Source organism: Canis aureus, chromosome 27, assembly GCF_053574225.1.
Source record: "Canis aureus isolate CA01 chromosome 27, VMU_Caureus_v.1.0, whole genome shotgun sequence".
Taxonomy (NCBI): domain Eukaryota; kingdom Metazoa; phylum Chordata; class Mammalia; order Carnivora; family Canidae; genus Canis; species Canis aureus.
Genome location: NC_135637.1, coordinates 6,693,331 through 6,712,080, shown reverse-complemented (window position 1 = coordinate 6,712,080; position 18,750 = coordinate 6,693,331). Strand labels below are relative to the sequence as shown.

Sequence of the window (18,750 nt, the reverse complement as noted above, 5' to 3'; positions counted from 1 at the left end):
GTTCTTGCCTCTATTTCGGGGGATATTCCTAAGAAAGGGGTTACTTGACCGCATCCTCCCTTGTCTTTGTTTGGTTTTGCCTGCAAATTTGTTTGATATCTAGAAGGTCACAGGGTAGATTAAACGGGATCCTAAACAGATTTGCAGAAAAGAAGCACCCATTGCCTGGACCCCCTTGTGTCCACACCTGAAGGAGCAGGAGGGAGGCTTTTGCCGGCCAGTGCTTGGAGACATCAGTCTCAGGGGCACCTGACCTTCAGAACACTTGATGGTACTGTAAAGTGGGTTCCCCTGACTGAGGACCTTCTTGTTTTTCTTCTCATCTTCAATTGTTATGTACCTTTCTGTGGTTTGTTCAGTTTTTCTTTTTTTTTTTTTTTTTTCTGTCTTGATTATTTGCACCATGGAGTCCTGGACCACCTCCTGCATTTGGCTTTGCAGTGGTAGGCAATATCTTGTGGCAAAAGAAAAGAAATTATGTGTATGCATGGAGGGACAGGGTGGGTTGTAAATTACAAACTTACAAATGAGAAGGGCAGGGGAGTAGAGGGCATTATTAGGGGCTTTTTATTTCTATCATCAGACATGAGGGAGAGAAGATGAAGCAGATCTCAACCCTTCAGTCAGGAATAATATGTTGTATTTCTCACTGAGGCTAGAAACATTTAAATGAAAAATATTTCTTCTCCAGTGACTTTAGGCTAACGAATAAAAATAAGAAGGAGATGTGTTTTCCATTTTAGGAACCCGAGTCTACTTTATGACTGCTTCCCGAGGTTTGTCTACACTAGCTGAATGAGCTGAAGAATTGGGCAATTATCAGCATAATCCACTTTAAAAATGAAGTCTCTGCCACCCAGGCCTCCCAGAAGTGGCCTGGCTGGTTTTCCTGCTTTCCTGGCTGCTTTGCCTTCTCCCCACATCAGGCAAGTGGACCAGACTGAGAAAGAGGGTGAGTGGGTGAGTGCTCTATCCAGAATCCCAGCCAGCCAGCTGGGAGAAGGAAGGGGCCCCAGCTGGGAGTGCACCAAGCCTTCACCCTCCCCCTACTCCCCACAAGGCTGGTCTCTCCTCCTGCTGGGTCCCGGCTCCTCTGTGACTGGGCAGGGGTGGGGCGCCAGAAATGGGTTTGAGGTTGCACTGATGATTTTCGTTGTTCCTTTTCATTCCATCAAATACTATTTTTTCTTTTAGTTGAAATTCATTCCAGGCTCTAGTGGCCAGGTAGGATGATGACACATGGCACAGGTAGGCTTCCTTTCCAGAGGCTGGACAAAGCCAGCCCCCGTGAGAAGTGGTTATTAGTGGGCTGCTGAACTCTTGTCTCCCAGGAGCCCAGACCCCAGACGCCAACCTCAGGGGACCACCAGGTGCAGCTGGGGAGGGGTGCCCCCCCGGAAGTTTCTGGGCTCCTAAGGCACAGCCTCTTACTCACAGACAGGAGAGGGAGTTGGGGTCTCGCCTTCAGATAGTTCTGACTCCCCGCGTGGCCCATGTGGCAGGAGCATCAGTAAGGGCGCAGGCAAGCAGCTGGGGTCCCCGCGAGGAAGGAGGTCAGCGCAGGAGCGTGAGCTGGGAGCATCTGGAAGTGGGGTGGTATTGGGGGGCGCGTGTACATCTCCCAGGCTATTGCGGAAGCAGGTCTGCTGGGGGAGAGGGTATTTCCTCCCCGAAGAGTTAGTGAAAACACAGGGGAGGGAGGCGAGACCCAGACACATAAAAGGATATGCCTGCACCCCAGCGTCCCAGTCCCCGCTCAGAGATCCCGCTGTGCTCTCCTGCCTCACGCACACAGACACACACAGATGTGCACACGCCTTTATCCGCCCGTGTCCCTCGTTAGGCCGCTCTGCACGTTGCCGGCCCCGCCGAATGATCTATCCATCTATCTGAGCTTTCCGCAGCAGATGCACGGGACTGTGAATTCCAGATGTCCTCAGATCTCCAGACAAAAAAAATCAGGGGATGACCTGAAATCGCGGTGCGGGGACAGACTACCGCTCGCCCCGCCGCGGCCACAGGAGGTGGCGAGGGAGGGGGTCCAGCTCCATCATGAGTCGCGGGTCCCCGCGCGGAAGCCTCCGGGACGCGAGCCGCAGGGAGCGGGGAAGGGAGGCAGCGAACCTGCGGAGCGGAGTCTGCGAGCGCCCGGAGCCGCGCCCCCCGCCCCCCGCCCCCGCCCGCGCCCGCGCCCCAGCCTCTCCCGCCCCCAGCCATCCCGCACCCGCGCCCCTCCCGCGCTCCCGGCTCGGCTCCCGCCCGGGGAGGGGTCCGGGGAGGGGCCCGGGGCGGGCCGGGGGCGGGCCGGGGGCGGGCCCTGGGGGCGGGGCGGGGCGGGGCGGGCGGCGGCTGCGGCTGTGGCTGGAGAAAAGTTGTCCGGGCCAGAGCGCGCGCTGCCGCGGGATCCGGAGCGGCCACGGCGCCACGGCCCGCGCGGGCGCGACCCCCGGATCCGCAGCCGGGCCGGCCGACTCGCAGCTGGGGGGCTCCCCGGGGCATGGGACAGCCGGCGGGGCCCGCGGGCCGGCACTGCGCCCCGGGCGGGCGGAGGGCGGCCTGAGCTGCCGGGACGCAGGATGCGCTCCGAGGGCGCGGCCCCCGGGCCGGTGGCGCCGCTGTGCGGGGCGCTGAGCCTGGTGCTGGGCGCGCTGCTGGGCAAAGGTAAGGCGGGGCGGGCGTCGGTCCCGCCGGCGCTGGCGCCCGGGAACTTCCCGGTCAGAGTGAGCCCGTTGCGGGGCTGTCGCGGGCCCCGGGGCGGGGAGGGGGAGGGCTCGGGTCCTGGCGCTGGCGCCCGGGGCGCCGAGAGGCCCTGCCCTGGCCAGGAGGACCCAGTTGGGCGCCGCCTACCTGGGATCGGGGCACATTCAGAGGTCCCACGTCTCGGGATTCGGGGTGCTCTCCGGGGCTGGGGGGCGTGGCGGGGGGCACTGTATCCCCCGCGCCCGAGTTCCGCGCGGGCCTAACCCATGCCCTGCAGTCACCCTGTGCAGCGGGGAGCCGGCATCCTTGCCCCCTCTGCTCCCCCGGGCCGGTCAGGCAGGGCTGGAGATCCGGGAGGGCGAACCGGGTCCTTTGCGCCCCGGCCGCGGGGTCCGAGGAAGCGACCTCGGCCCCCGGAGGGACGTGCGCTCAGAGCGCAGCTCGCGGGGAGCCCGGCTGCGGCCGGGGTGCCCGGGGCGTGCGGAAAGGGGGTGGGCGCGGCGGCGGGCTCCCGGCAGTGCGGTCCCCGGAGGCCGCGCGCCTCAGTCTCCTCATCTCGGCAATGGGGGGACCGCGAGCTGGGGAGGCCGGGAAGGCTGCGGCGAGGAACGCCCGGAGCGCAGCGGGCTCGGCGAGGGTAGCGGCGGCTGCGGCGGCGCGGCCGGGGCGGGGGCCGGGGCGGGGGCCGGGGCGGGGGTGCGGGCGCCCGGGCGGAGCGGCGCGGGGAGCGGGGCGGGGGCCGGGGCCGGGGCCGGGGCCTGAGGCGCCCTTCCCCGCGGGGCCCGGTGGTGGGGCTCGCGCGCCGGGGCCGCGGGCGGGCGGGGACCGCTGCGCGCACAGGGCCGGGCTGGGCCGGGCTGCGCGCCGGGCGCCGGGGAGGACCGAGGCGCCTGCGCCCGCCAACCGCGCCGCGCGGGGCGGGGGTCCCGGGTCCGGGGGAGCCGCGGGGCGCCCGCGTCCTGCACCTTCGCGCCGCGCCGCCGCTTGGGCCCAGCCGAGTCCAGCCGCCGACCTCCCGGCTCTCTCCCGCCAGAAGCTCCGCGGGCTGGGCTGCAGATGCGTCGGGAGAGACAAGTTGCCACTGGAGGTGAAAAAAGTAGCAATGGTTTTCCCAAGTCCTTATCCACCGCCTGAGAGTCCCAGGAATTGGCGTTCCGCGCGGCTGCAGGTTCTCAGGCGCACCGACTGGACAAGAAAAGCTGTTGGCAGTAGCGCCCCTTTCTTGGGGAGCTCCAGGTAGCAGCAGCTTGTGTGCGCGCTGAAAGACATGGGGACACTTTCCAGTTTGGTGCCGAATTGAAAGAGCAAACAGGAAGCTTCTGGTGCTTTAATTCTGCTCTGAGCTCTGGGTTCTAGCATTTGTAAGACTCAGTTTCCCAAAATGTAAAGTGGCCATAAAAAAAAAAAAAATCCCTTCCCCAAATTACTTCCCAGGGACTCTTTGATGGTAAAGAGACTTGGTGAATGGAAAACGCTTTGTAGAGCAAGGTGGTGTCATTTTATTTTGTTTTTATTTTATTATTCTTGTTTTTTAAGGATTTTACTTATTTATTCATGAGAAACACAGAGAGAGGCAGAGACACAGGCAGAGGGAGAAGCAGGGCTCCCTGTGGGGAGCCTGATGTGGGACTCGATCTCAGGACCTCAGGATCAGCCTGAGCTGAAGGCAGGTGCTCAACCAGTGAGCCAGCCGGTGCCCCAGGTGGTGTCATTTTAAAGTGAGCAACGGCTGGGTCAGAGTTCCTGATTTTCTCCCCACCTTTGTAGAGGATTTAATCAGGCAAGAACTTTGAATGTTCCTTTTAAAGTAAGTTGTGAGCCTCTCTTAATTAAATTCCTTTTTTTCTCCCCTGTCTAGAGGATTTTAACTGTGATTTAGAAGAGCAGCCATGTAGAAGAGGCTAGGAGCAGCAATTTGGTTGGAAAGTGGAACGGGGACTTTGTTTTAAAGATGCTGTTCACACAGCAAGGGTTGTGGGTGATGAAGATGGTGGGGATGGAAGTGTCCCACCCCTACCCCTTTCCTGGCTTAGTGCCACCTTCAGTTTCCTCTCCTCACTTTGGCCTAACAGTTTTCACCTTGTGGTTTGGGGGCCTGTGGTCCACAACTCATCCTCTCGCAAATATTTTCCATTGTTTCCCATGACCAAAAACCCGGCACCACATGTCTCCTCTGATTCCTCCACAAAGAAAATGTTTACTCCGTGAGATTTCTTATAGAAAGGAAAGTTTCCTGACCCTCATTTAAATGTGTGCTGTCTTTAAAATAAATAAATAAATAAGCCACCTCGGACTCTTCCTGCCTAAGGATTTAAGTGCTGATTTCTAGGATCCTCGAAACCACTGATCAATTTTTAGTACCAATTGTATGTTTATTTTCAGCTGTTGGATTTAAGGCTCTGCAATTCTTCAGGCCTTGGAGTGGAGTCATTGTTCCTGGGAGGTTCTATAAATAGCCAGGGCATTGAAAGATTTAGGATTTAAGACCTAAGGTTTAAGGCTTGGGTAGGTGAGGTGAAGTGTCCTTCAGTTAGAGGTTGAGGTATTGACTGACAGCATATGGAGCGGCGGAAGGGCCTTGGTGGGCTGCGATGTCATCAGCGTGTACTAATGGTTGTTCATGACATGAGGGACCCCTGGGAAGGTCACACAGGACAACAACCTATTCTGAAGTTGTTGGGGCCAGATGTACTTCAAGACTGAGAATGATGGAAATCTTTGAATAGCTGGCTAGCTAGACTCAAAGGATCACGTACATCTATTGTAACACCCCCAAGCTGGGTATGGTCGCACCCTGTCATTGCATACATGGGCCACTCTGCACCAACTGTATAAGGACATAAGGGAGGATAAGACCCTAAGCAGCCTCACTTCACTTTAGATCAGCATTGGCCACAAAGTGAATGAAGATCAAACAAGCAAACCTTTGGGATGTTGAGTTTCTGATAAGGGATTTGGGGCCTATGTCAGGTTTCATGAGTAGAAAGTAGGGTGGAGAGTGACCCAGGGTGCATACTGACACCAGAGAATGATGATCATGCTTTGTCCTTCCTACATACACAGCACCCACACCCACTTGGTAGACATAGTGCACACGGATGTCCATTCCTGTCTCAAGTTGAAAGTCTGCTGCATTGAAGCTTCTTAGAAGTGATTTCAGCTTCTTGGAAGTCATTCTGTTAAACCACCAGACTCTGGGCTTGTTTTAATTCTTTTCTCCGTAGCCACAGCTTCTGACTTGTGCTTGTAAACTTCATGACCTGCAGACACAGACAAGCATTGTTTTGTCCATACGGTGTCATTTTTTAAAAGTGAATGAGCTCCCCCAAATTGAGAAGATTCACATATAAAGCAGAGTTTCCAACTTCCCTTAAGAGTAAGGGTGCTTGGGAAGCCCCGGTGGCCCAGCGGTTTAGCGCCGCCTTCAGCCCAGGGCGTGATCCTGAGGACCAGGGATCCAGTCCCACATCGGGCTCCCTGCATGGAGCCTGCTTCTCCCTCTGCCTGTGTCTCTGCCTCTCTCTCTCAGTCTGTGTCTCTCATGAATTAAAAAAAATAAAATAAAATCTTAAAAAAACACAAAAAAGAGTATGGGTGCTCTGTCAACCTTGAGTACACATGTTCATATGGCTACAAAGCTGAGCCTGGGAGTGCCTCCTGGGTGGGGTGACTATTCAACTGCTTTTCCCTCCTCACTGTGCCCCACTAGCCACTTGGGCCTCTGGCTCTTCTTCCTTCATCACACTGTTCACAGTTAGCTTAATGACAAGAGTGGCTAGTGTCAGGCAGAAAACTCAGAACTCTCAATTATATTAGTAGTTAGCACCTCCGTGAGCAGAGGTTAAAATAAAGCCTCTGCATGCATTAGATATTTCATACATCCATAGTCATGAGGAGCAAGGTTAATAAAAATGAGTCTTTGGTAATATTAATTGGAGTAAAAGAGAGTATTACTGAATTAATGGAATAAATGGAAAGTCTGATTGATAGAACTATTTTTTTACAGCAATCCACTTTGTTTAAAAGTCAGATTTATTAAGATATAATTTGCATACAGTAAAATTCACCCTTTTGAATACAATGATATGCTTGGACAAATTTATGTTGTCATGCAAACACCACCACAGTTAAGGTATAGAATGTTTCCATCACCCCCACCCCCAAATTCTTCTGTGCCACTGGGTAGCCTGCCCACAGCCCCTGGCAATCACTGATTCCTTCTCTGTCCTTGTAGTTTTGTCTTTTTCATAATTCCATAAAAATGGGATCCTGCAGTATGCAACTTTTGAATATGCTACCTTTTGCTTAGCACAATGTGTTTAATAAATATCCACCTATATACAATACAGAGATTGTTCCTTTTTAATGATGTGTGATATTCCATCAAATGACTGTGTCACACTTGTTCATTCGTTTCCTAGTTGAGGGATATTTGGATTACTTCTGGCTTTTGGTAATGATGAAAAATGTCACTATAAATATTCACAAACAAGTCTTCATGTGGACGCAGTTTTCTATTTCCTTTGGGTAAATGCCTAGAGCTGGGATTGCTAGGTGGTGTGCTAACTGTATGTGTAACTTTATCAGTCTCCAAACTCTTTTCATGCATAGTAACATTTTGCATTCCCAGCAGCAAGATATAAGAGTTCCAGTTGATTTTTACCTCCAGCACTGCTTACTGTTCTCCATTTTGTTTTCTTTGATTTTAAGAGTTTTAATAGGTGGGCAGTGGTATTTCTTTGAGGTTTTAGTTTTCACTCTTATAACTAATGATGTTGAGCATTATTTTTTTGTGCTTATTTGCCATCTTCTGTCTTTTTCAAACCTCTGCCTATTTTTTTTAATTGGCTGTTATTTTCCTATTATTGATCTTTGAAGGTACTTTATATATATTATGGATGTGAGTCCTTTATCAGATACATGTTTACCAGAGATTTTCTCCCTGTCATGTCTTTAGATGAGCAAAGGTGTTTAATTTTAATGAAGTTCAATGTATTAATTTTTCTCTTAGTAATTTGGTGTCACATGGAAGAAATATCTGCCTAGCCCAAGGTCTTCAAATGTTTATAGTGTTGTTCAGGTACTTCATATTCCTGCTGACTTTTCATTTTTTTCTTTTGTCAGTTATTGAGAGGAGTGATGAGATCTCCACCTAAGTTTTGCATTTGTTGATTTTTCACTAAAATTCTGTCAGCTTTTCCTTCATGTGTTTTGGAACACAGTTTTAGGTACATACACACTTAGTGCTGTTGCATCTTCTTGGTGAATTGACCTCCTTATCATTATGTAATATCATTCTTTATTTTTGGAATTTTTTTTGTTTTGAAGTCTTTTTTGTCTGATATTAATAATAGGCACCTCAGCTTTCCTTTGATTAGTGGTTTCACTGTAAAATCTTTTTTTAAAGACCAGTCTATGTCTTTATACTTAATGATGATTGTTGGTAGACAGCATGTAGTTGGGTTTTGTCTGTTTATTCAATCTGATAGTCTCTGTCTTTTAATCATTATGTTTAGACCATTTATATTTAATGTGGTTATTGATACATTTGTATGGAAATCTACCACCTTGCTCTTTGTTTTCATTATATTACACACATTCTTTACCTTTCTTCTTCTTTTTCTGTGTATTTTTAAATTGGATATATATTTTATGATTCCATCCATCTCATATATTTGCTCGCTATTTATATTATCTCTTTAAATATTAGCCACTGCTCTCAGACTTCTATATACATCTTTAATTAATCAAAGCCTATATTCAAAATATATTATGCTGTTTTATTTGTTGTGTAAGAAACTTAAAACAGTGTATCTCTAATATTTTCCCCTCTATGTATAATCCTTTTCAAGTGCATACATCTTATACCCTAAGTATGGCTAAGAGAATTAATTAGAATTTTTTTTGTATATACTTTGAGGAAGGATAAAAATGCTGTTTCATTGGCTCGCTTTGGTTTCCAGGTGGGTACTTCTTGTACCCTTGAAACTGTTTTCTCTGCAGGACTTTTTCCTTCCTGCCTATGTGCTGAGCCAAACAAAAGTGTTTAAGCACCTTAGGGATTTAGAAGTTAACTGCCTTTAAGGAGAGAACAAAGGTGAAATACAACTCAGCCAAGTCTGAATTAGCAAGATTTCCAGGACAATGGTTCTAGATACTCTCCCAGAGTTACTGATTCCTTGTCTCCTTCAGTGTGCACATTGCTTTTTTACTGATTAAGGAAGTTCTTAGTGGTATGAGAGCAGTGTTAGGTCCACACCTGCAAATGTCTCGAATGCCGAGGCAGTTGGAAGGCTCCATAGAAGACTGTGTTTTCTTGACATAAAATGCCTTTTCTTTCTTCCTCAGCACCCTTTCTGTTGTCAGCAACACACAGAGCTGTCACTTATGGATTAGTTTGGGAGGCTCAGCATCATAGAAGCAGGAGCTTAAATTTGAGCCTTTGTTCTGCCATTCCCTGGATGCATTGGTCAGAAGCCTGTTAGCAGCAGAAGCCTATCAAGGCCACCTGAGAAATAGGGATCTGGAGCTCATGATCTTGAAGGTAAAAGACCAGGGTTCCTAGGGGGCAGAAGTTGCCTGTTCAAGAGTACCTGTTGTTATAATTGATGCCTTGCTTTGGGGTGCTCCAACCACTTTATTTGTTTTTATCTCTATGCTCACATTTTAAATTCTAGGGAGAAAGAAGCCCAGAATGCTGGCTGAACTTTAGAATCACCTGGGAAGCTTTCAAAAATGCTAACCACTCCTCCCCCCCTACCCTACCCCCCCTGGCCCCGCCCTAGCCGCCCCGCCCCCCCCCCCCCCCCCCCCCGCCCCAGGCCCTACTCCAAGCTGATTGAGTCAGGATCTTTGCTAGTGGTAGACAAGAAGTGAGCAGAGATGCATGGTTGGTCATTTTTATTGTTTAGAAGCTCTTTTGATGATTCTACAGTGTATTAAGGAATGAGAACAGGTTTCCTGGAGCCTAGAGCCATCTCTGTCTAGAAAAGGCTAAGGCAATTAGACGGACACTTCTACCATTTCGTATTTGGGGGGAAAGAGCATTTCTCCCAGAGGAAAATTGAAGAACTGTTTACAAAAGACGATGGGATGGGGACTGGATGCAAAATCATCCAATGTCCATCCAGCCTGTTTTATTTATTTATATTTATTTTTAAGATTTATTTATTTATTTGAGAGAGAGAGCAGGAGCATACAAGTGGGAGGGGCAGAGGGACAGGGAAGGAGAAGCTCAGTCCCACAACCCTGAAATCAGACCTGAGGTGAAATCAAGAGTCGGATCCCCCCAGTGGACCATGCTGCCCAGGTGCCCCAACAGCCTCAGTTTTATTAGATTGAAGTTATAACACCCACTTTGTAGGATTACTGAGAATGTTGCATGAAGAGCCGGGCAGGAAGCCCTTCACTCAGGAGGTTAGTATCCTGAGGCTGCTGTAACCGGTGACCGCAGACTGGGCAGCCCCATTCCACAGAAGCTTACTCTCCCTCAGTCCTAGAGCGAGACACCCCAACTCAAATGTGGGCAGGGCCGTGCCTTCTCTGAAGACCCTGGGGGAAGATCCCTCTTTGCTCTTTCAGCTTCATGGACTCCTGGTGCTCCCCGGGGGCAGGTGTACATCCCTCCAGTCTCTGCTCTCATTCTCACATAGCCTTCTCTGCCTACCTTCTCCCTTCTGTCTTAGAAGGGCACCTGTCACTGATTTGGGGTGATATTCATCCTGAGATGCTTGCCTAACTTACACCTGAAAAGACCCGTGTTCCAAATCGGGTCATGTTCACGGATTCTGAGTGGATGCATCTCTTGGTGGCCACCATTCCACACACTTAGGTAAGATCATGCACATAGGAAAGTTCAGTAAGTCATAGCTATTCTTACATGCCGACTTATCAAAGCCATGGAGGAGAAGAAACATTGTGACCCAGTTGAAACTATACATGGATATATTGTTTAAAGATTTTATTTATTTATTCCTGAAAGACACAGAAAGAGAGGTAGAGACAGAGGCAGAAGGAGAAGCAGGCTTCCTGCTGGGAGCCCGATGTGGACAGGATCATGCCCAAAGGCCAAGACAGATGCCCAACTGCTGAGCCACCCAGGCGTCCCTCCAGCTTTACATTTGGTTCACACAGCACACCCAGGGAAAAGAAAGTGACTTCCCTAATGGTTGTAGAAAAAGTGAGTGGAGTGCATCTCACATTGCTCCCTCGGGTCCCCGGCCCAACTGTGAGCCCCTCACTGTGATGAGAAAGAATGGAGCTGAGAATGGGTCAGGCCTGGGACACGCTGGTCTCGGGAGCCTGACCTCATCTCCACCGCAGTGATGAGGACAGAGAGTGAGAGGGCCTGGTGGCCCAGAGACAAGTCGGGTGGTGTGAGACACGGGAACAGACACCGGCCGGCAAGTCTGTCCAACCAACCAAATGAGTGACACAAAGGAAAGCGAAGGTCAGCTGGATGGCTTTGCCTGTCACAGGTGTAGTCGGAGTCGGAGGAGCAGTCCACCTGTGGCTGTATGCACACGCAGGCCGCCCACCTCCCCAGGCACCTGCCATGTACAGTGGCTTCTTGTTTTGTGTTTGCTTTGGCTCTTGATCTTCCCTTCATTCCTTCCTCCGACGGACTTCCCTTTGGGACCAGCTGTGGACCAGGCACCCTGGCCCTCCTCGGAGACTAGGGTCCTTCGTGCTGTGCTGGAGGTGCCCACCTGGGTCCTTCAGGGGCTCTGGCTGGGTTCCTAAAGCTGCCAGAAGCTATGCATCAGCAGTGGATAGCAACTCTGAGAGGCTTCCTGCTCTGGCCTCCTCATTTAGGAAGGAAAAAAAAAATCCTGGGGAAAGTCCTCATTTGGGGGCAATTTGTTCTGCTGCAGCTCTGTTTCCTCTTTCCTGCTTTCTAAGCAGTGATGTGCTCTTTTCTTCAATTTTTTTCAATCTTTTGGGCCAGTACACAGCCTCGGGTGACCATTTTCTTTATTTTTCCCCTTTTTAATTGTAAGCAGTGACTTGACTCCGAGAGCAGACTCTTTGCATTTTGCCTTGAAATTCAGTGTTTTCATCTATTGCGCAGATGTCCTGATAACAAAATGCCATTTTTTTTAATTTAAAGACTTTATTTATTTGAGACAGAGAGACAGAGAGAGAGAGAGTATGAGTGAGGTGAGGGACAGGAAGAAGCAGACACCCCGCCAAGGAGGGAGCTGATGCGGAACTCGATCCCAAGACCCTGAGATCATGACCTGAGCTGAAGGCGGACGCTTCACTGACTGAGCCACCATTTTCTCAAGAAAATGCCATTTTCTTGCCAGAGTCTGTGGTTCCCTGCTATTGTTCAGCTGTCTCCCTGGCCGTGGCCCTTGGACACCTGTACCCTGCCACCTGTGCCATGGGTCCACCAGCAGTGGCTTTGGTGGGGAGGTGGCCTGGGGGCTCACTTTCTCATTCACAGGCAGGATGTCTGTAGACATCAGCTTCTTACCTGTCCTCAGTGGTCTGGGATTTCTTGGTCAGGTGTTTTTTTGTTTTTGTTTTTGTTTTTGTTTTCCTCTCAGATGTCTTAACCTCCTGTTCTCCAGGCACACATGTTGCTAATGGTTTGGTCCTATCACTTCTTTATGCAATTACTGCTAGTCCTGTATAGACAATCTTTAATAATTCTAAAGGAAGACCAAAATGTCCACCATCCACTTCACATAGCAGCTGCATCTTGGTTGGGGAGGCCCCCTTCAGACTCTTCTTGAGGCAGTGAGATCGCGTTGTCCTCTGTTTAGAATCCTGTAGAAGCTCCCGTCATATTCCAAGGCACCCTTCTGGCCTTATCTCAACCCCCATGATCTCACATATGCACTCTGTTCCATTCCTATTGGCCTCCTCGCTGGTGCTCACAACACCCACATAGGCTCTGACCTCAGGGCCTTTGCACCTGACTGCTGTGGGGAAACATCCAGATATCTAATTCAGGTCTCTGGTCACAGGCCATCTTCTCATAGAGGAGTCACCCTTTGTCTGTGCTATCTGCTCTTATCCATTATGGCAATTTCTGTGCCCCTTCCCTATTTTGTTTTTCTTTGTCTTATCACCACCTGATAAAATGCACAGATTTGACTTATTTGTTTATCTATCTTCCTCTCCTCTAGAATTTAAGCTGTGTGAGAACAGAAAGTGCCTGTCTCATTTGCTGTTGTATCTATCTGTTTTGCTTAGCGGCCCTGGTGTCTGGCACATAGGAGGCTCTTCCTACTTAGTGAGTGAATGACTTCATTCTGTCTTCAGCTTCTCACACTGTCTGTCTTTCACACTGAGTAAATCTCTTAGATCCTGCTAAGGTCAGAAAAATAGGGAGGTACGTTTTCACATGCTGGACATCTCCAGATGGCCACATTTTATGAAGGGTTTCTAAGTGAGCACAGAACCCACCACTATTCCTTCTTTCACCCAGTTGCTTCAGAGACGTGTTCCTGTTGGGTTCAAGGTGAGAAAGTTTGTCCAGGACTGTGATGCTCAGATGTGCTGGCCAGAGGTGACATTTTCAAGTTACCAACTTTCTTTCTATGTGGCATCCTTTTCTGCGCATCACTGCCTCTTCCTTCCTGGTGAGATTCGAGAGGGGCTCCTTTGCTGATAATGCTTCCCAGAGATGGCCATATGAAAGGAATCAACTTAAAACAGAGACCAGAATTTCACTGTAAACAGGGAAAAACATCCTTGATTAGGACTTTCTCTGAACAACTGAGTGGATTACTGAAATAATGGCAAGTGATTGCACATGGGTACAAGATATCTTTTGGGGGATGATGAAATTATACTAAAATTAGTCATCAGATACGGCTTGATCCAGGTGTTCAATTATGACATCAGTTTTGTTTTGTATTTTTTGTTTCTTTGTTTTAGTTCTTTTCTTTGCCTGTTATGGTGTGGGTTTCATTTTTAGGTTCTTTGTGATAGCTCTTGGCCGTTGCAAGTTCTGCCCCTTGCTGAGGTGAGGCACCCAAGAAACCCAAGAAAGGCCATACTGTGTTTTGTTTGCTCTGGTTTGGTTTTAAGACCTGGGGGAGGAGTTTTTGAGGGCTAAAAGTGGGGTGCAGAGGAAAAAGGTGAGTGATTAGGGACAAAACAAGAATCAATATTCCTACATTTCCAAATTCAAGAGTATGGGCAGCACAGGTAGAGAAGACAGAGAGAAGTCATACAAACAAGTTGTGTCTCTTTATTGCTCAGAAATCTACTTGAGTCAGTATGGATGAACAGGAGGCAGCATCAAGATGTGTTTGACTAATTGAGTTTGTGTCAGACTTGCCTGAACTGGGGATGAGTAAACATCGTTTATCACTTGCCTGTCAAGCCAGCACTCTCTGCCATCAGGCAAAATCAGATGCAAAAGATGATTGGAGAGACAAAGGCAGGATCCAGAAAGAGCTTGTTTTGGCACTTCAGGGCCTCAGCTTTGGCCTCCCCTGATGGGTCCTATTTGGGAAGCAGGAGTAAGGTGTGGTGCTCATACCTTCCTGAGTGAAATCCCTGCTCCATTGTGTCGATATGGGCATGCTGCTTGATCCTGCAAAGCCTCTGGAGTTTCTGAGTCTGTGCAGTGGGCCTCAGAGTGACTATAAAGGGGCCAATGGGTTATTGTATATTTGCCCACATTCCAGATATGATGTCTCTTCTCTGCACCCTAGTCTGGGCCCTGGTGGGCTGACCTTTGTAGAGGGCAGTTCCTGTGTCTGCTGGAGTCCATCTGGGGTTGGCCAACAGGGCCCTAGTAGCTGGAGTGCAGGAGAAGAAGGAGGCTGGAACATTTATGTCCCACCTGCTCCCGGAGCCTCTGGCCCCCGTGATTGCAACGCCTGTCAAGGAGCCCCTGTGTAAGACCCCCACTCTCACTGGGTTCAGTAGCACTCCCTTTTCTGGCCCCCTCACATTGGGACTAGATCCCATTGTTTCTCATTGTTGGGCGCCCAGCACCATCTTTTCACTTTCTCCATGAGTAGTGCCCTCTTCGAGGCACACTAGTCCTTTAAGCTTGAATATCCTTCTTCCTGAGATGGACGATAAGTTGGAGGTTTCTTGTTTTCATTTAAACAAACTCAGACATCTAGAAAAGTTTCAAGGAGAAGCACCTAGAACGTTTGCCTACTAAGCCATTTCTAAGTAACTGACAAAATAGATGCTCATCACCCCTGGATGTTTGGTGTGTGTTTTCTTACCAACAAAGATATTGTCTTGCAAAACCACAACACAACCTCAAAAATCAGAAAATTGACGTGGCTGCATTACTACCAGTTTTTAGACCCCTGCTCAGTCTCCCCTGTTTGGACAATCTCTTTAATATCAGATGTCTTTTTTTTCCCTTCAGTCTTTTCTTGAATTTCATGACTGTGACACTTCTGAAGAGTGCAGGCCAGTTATCTCTCAATTTGGGTTCATCTGATGTTTCTTCATGATTAGATTCTGATTACACACCTTTGGCAGGAGTGCCTCAGAAGGGATGTTCTGTTCTTGTTGCATTTGGTCAGGTGGACCATGATTTAAATTTGTCATGGTGTGAATGATGGTCATTTTGATCACTTGATTAAGGTGGCATGTGCCAGGCTTCTCTACTGCAAAGTCACTCTTGTTCTCTTAGAAATTAATAAATATTTCATGAAAAGATGTTTAGAGATCATGTAAATATTCTTCTTCCCCTTAGACAACACTTCATTTGTGAATTTATTAGCAGAAGGGGCTCCAGGATTTCTTTTGTCTGTGGCTTCTTTTTCATTACTGTCACTATTATGATGCTCAGAATATCTAACATTTGGCCAGTGGGAGCCATTCTACCATATTCTGTGTCCTCTCACATGTGCTCATTGTCCTTTAAGCTCTTCCTTCCTTTCTGGGGATAAGATCTTCCAAGCACACTTTGTAATTTCCCTGTCCCAGGCCTAGAATCAAGCCGAGTTCCTTTTAATCAGTATGGTATTTAGAAACCAAAATCTAGGCTCTCAATGTGCTCACTGTTATTGGGGTGCTCCAGTCCTCTCAGTGGACAGAGCCAGGGAGTGTTGTTACACACATCACCACCACTGCTCCCTCTAAAAAAAATATGGGTTCACATTGATATTTCAAATTCTAATTCAGGATCACAGAGCTTACTCCAGATTTCATCTCTTCTTCTTTTTTTTTTTTTAAGATTTTATTTATTTGAGAGAGAATACAGAGGAAGAGGGAGAAGCAGACTCCCCACTGGGCATGGAGCCCATTGTGGGGCTCAATCCCAGGACCCTGGGATCATGACCTGAGCTAAAGGCAGGTGCTTCACCAACTGAGCCCCCCAAGTGCCCCAGATTTCTCATTTTCTGTGTGTGTCACTCCTTGCCCTGTTTCCATACCAGGCAGTTCTTCTGCTTGCCAGCTTCTCAATCCACTCAGTTCCAGCACCTCTTGCTGACTGCCCTCCTTGCTCTACCAAGTCTGTAGTGCCTGAGTTTCCAATCCCAGGTAGCCACTCTTCCATCCACCCTACCTGTGGTACCTGGCCAGGGGCCACTGCGTCCACTGCCTACCATGCTAATTCTGTCCTGGTGGCATTGCACTGAGCTACTCTGAAAAGGGGGAGTGTCTGTATTCTTATTTACATGAATTACACTATATTATTTTCCTAGACAATGTCTATACATTTCAAATCAGAAGGATAGGCTGCAACTTCTCTATGTCAAACTGTCCTTCTTTTTAGGGGTGAATGAACACTCCAACCAGAGATGGCCATGGGCCACACCACACTGACCAGCTGTCCTGTTTTAGACACTCCTTGTTCACAGGGTGAAGGAAGGAGTGTGTGATGCTACCTTATTTTTTTTAAGATTTTATTTATTTATTCATGAGAGACACACAGAGAAAGAGGCAGAGACACCGGCAGAGGGAGAAGTAGGTTCCATGCAGGGAGCTGATGCAGGACTCGATCCAGGACGCCAGGATCACTCGCTGAGCTAAAGGCAGATGCTCAACTGCTGAACCACCCAGGCATCCCATGTGATGGTACTTTAATATTCTCTTGTACTCATCAGTGATTATCAAGATGTACCAGGTGTGGGAGATTCTAAATGAACTCAATTTAAATAGTTTTGCATTTGCAGTACCTACCAAAAAAAGAAAGTATTTTTTGTGCATCCAAATACCTTTTCCCCCTTCAAACAAGTGGGTAGTATTCCCAAAGGGCATTCTTTGTGACAGATGTTCACATATATATATATATTTTAACTCAATCTTCACAAAAACATCAGGAGATAGGTACAATTGTTACACTGATGACCTGAGTCACTGAGGTCTTAATGGTTCAAGTAAACCAAGAAATCAGGATTTTTAAAAATGGGAAATGGCCCTGCTTTCAAGTTGTGGCAACACATCCAAAATATACTAAATGCTTTGTGGGATGAATGGTCTAGATTAGGGCCTCAGGACAGCCAATCTTTCACCCCTGCTTCTGATCACTCAACTTGGGTAGGAAAGGTGAGGTGCTAGTGATGGTCCAATTTGTGCATAGTCGTCACATGTGCACACAGCAGCAAGATCCAGACAAATATTGAAGTTTGCATCCAGTCCACGTGGTTGGGGCCAGGAGAAGAATGCTTCCCAGGAGAGGGGATGTTGGTACTGGAAGAAGGGATAAGAGGGTTGTCAGGCAGACCAAAGCAGTGTCCACTGGAATAGGAACCTCTGGATGTGGTGGATGGAATGTGCCAACATGCTGGGCAGGAGACAGAGATGGAGAGAGAGAAGGCTAAGAAGGAGAATATCCTGAAGAAACTTGTCTCTTCTCTAAGTATTTAAATCAGGGTACCACAGCCCTTCCCCAGTTATGACAACCAAAAATGTCTGCAGACATTGCCAAGTGTCTCCTGATTGAGGAACTCTCGTTTGAATAATGCCTGCTGTGTATCAAGTATGTCTTGCATCATAATATTTTTTAAACTTTTCACTTGGAAATAATTTTAGATTTCAAGGAAAGTTGCAAAAACAGTACAAAGAATCCCATATACTTTTCACCTAGCCCACCTAGTGAATTAAGAGTTCACTATGCTTGCTTATAGCATTCTTTCTCTGTTTTAATCTCCCTCTCCGTCTGTGTCTCTATTTTTATTTATCTATGCATATTTTTTTCTGAACTAATTATAAATTGGTTGCACATACGACTCCCTTCAGTGTGTGCTTCCTTAAAACCAGGACATTCTCTTACATACCCAACCTGGCAGTGATCAAAATAAACAATGTGACATTGTCACAGTACTGCTACCCAGTGACAGGCTTTTTAAAGTGTTGCCAGTTGTCTGATAATATCATTTGCAGCAAAATAAAGTCTTTCCTGGTCCAGAATCACATCCAGGACTGCACACTGTTTAGTTGTGAAATTCCTTTAGGTCTTTTTAGAATCAGGAATCACTGGGCCCCTCTGTCTTGTATAACTCTGAAGAGTACCGGCCAGTGTTTTGGTGGACCGTCCCTCAGTTTGATTGATATTGATTGCAAAGCAGTTGCTGTATTCAGTTTGAATCGATCTGGCCCTTCTGGACATGAAGTTCTGAGTATGGATGATTGTATTTGCTGTAAGCTTGGTATCGCCCATGTGCCATGATCCCTGCAGGGATCTTCCCTTCTGTGACCTGGTTCACACGACAAGAGTCCCCATAAGCCTACTTGCAGGACACCCCCCAGCACAGTGGAGGCCAGTGTGAAAATTTTAACCAGAGGTTCTGAAGAGCAAGAGGAAAGCAGGGGACCTCACTGGCAGCAGTTGTTTTGAATCATCAATGGGTCAAACCCCAGTCATGCCCTGAAGCCCGACTGTCCTGGAGTGTCTCCTGTTAGGTAAGCCGTCCGTTTGGTGACAGTCGAAGGGAAGAATCCCATCTTCTTGCTTCTCCCTGCCACCTTTCCTTCCTGGCATAACCAGCTTTTCTGGGCTTTCATGCTCCTGGACAAAGTGCTGACACACGTGGGCACACACACCCTCGGGATTAGATGTTAGTTTTTAGGCCCAAGGGACTCTAAATCCATATTTAGTTGTTAAAAAGGAAA

General features: G+C 48.4%; 1 protein-coding gene across 1 annotated transcript in view; it reads left to right on the top strand.

The window, feature by feature from the left end:
* Positions 1-2,376: 2,376 nt before the first annotated feature.
* The window catches only part of TMEM132C (transmembrane protein 132C), a 300,571-nt gene continuing 284,197 nt past the window's right edge, over positions 2,377-18,750 (top strand). The window contains exon 1 of the mRNA XM_077875245.1: positions 2,377-2,661. Coding sequence (XP_077731371.1) covers positions 2,577-2,661 — 85 coding nt within the window. The 5' untranslated portion in view covers positions 2,377-2,576. The remainder of the gene's footprint in view (positions 2,662-18,750) is intronic.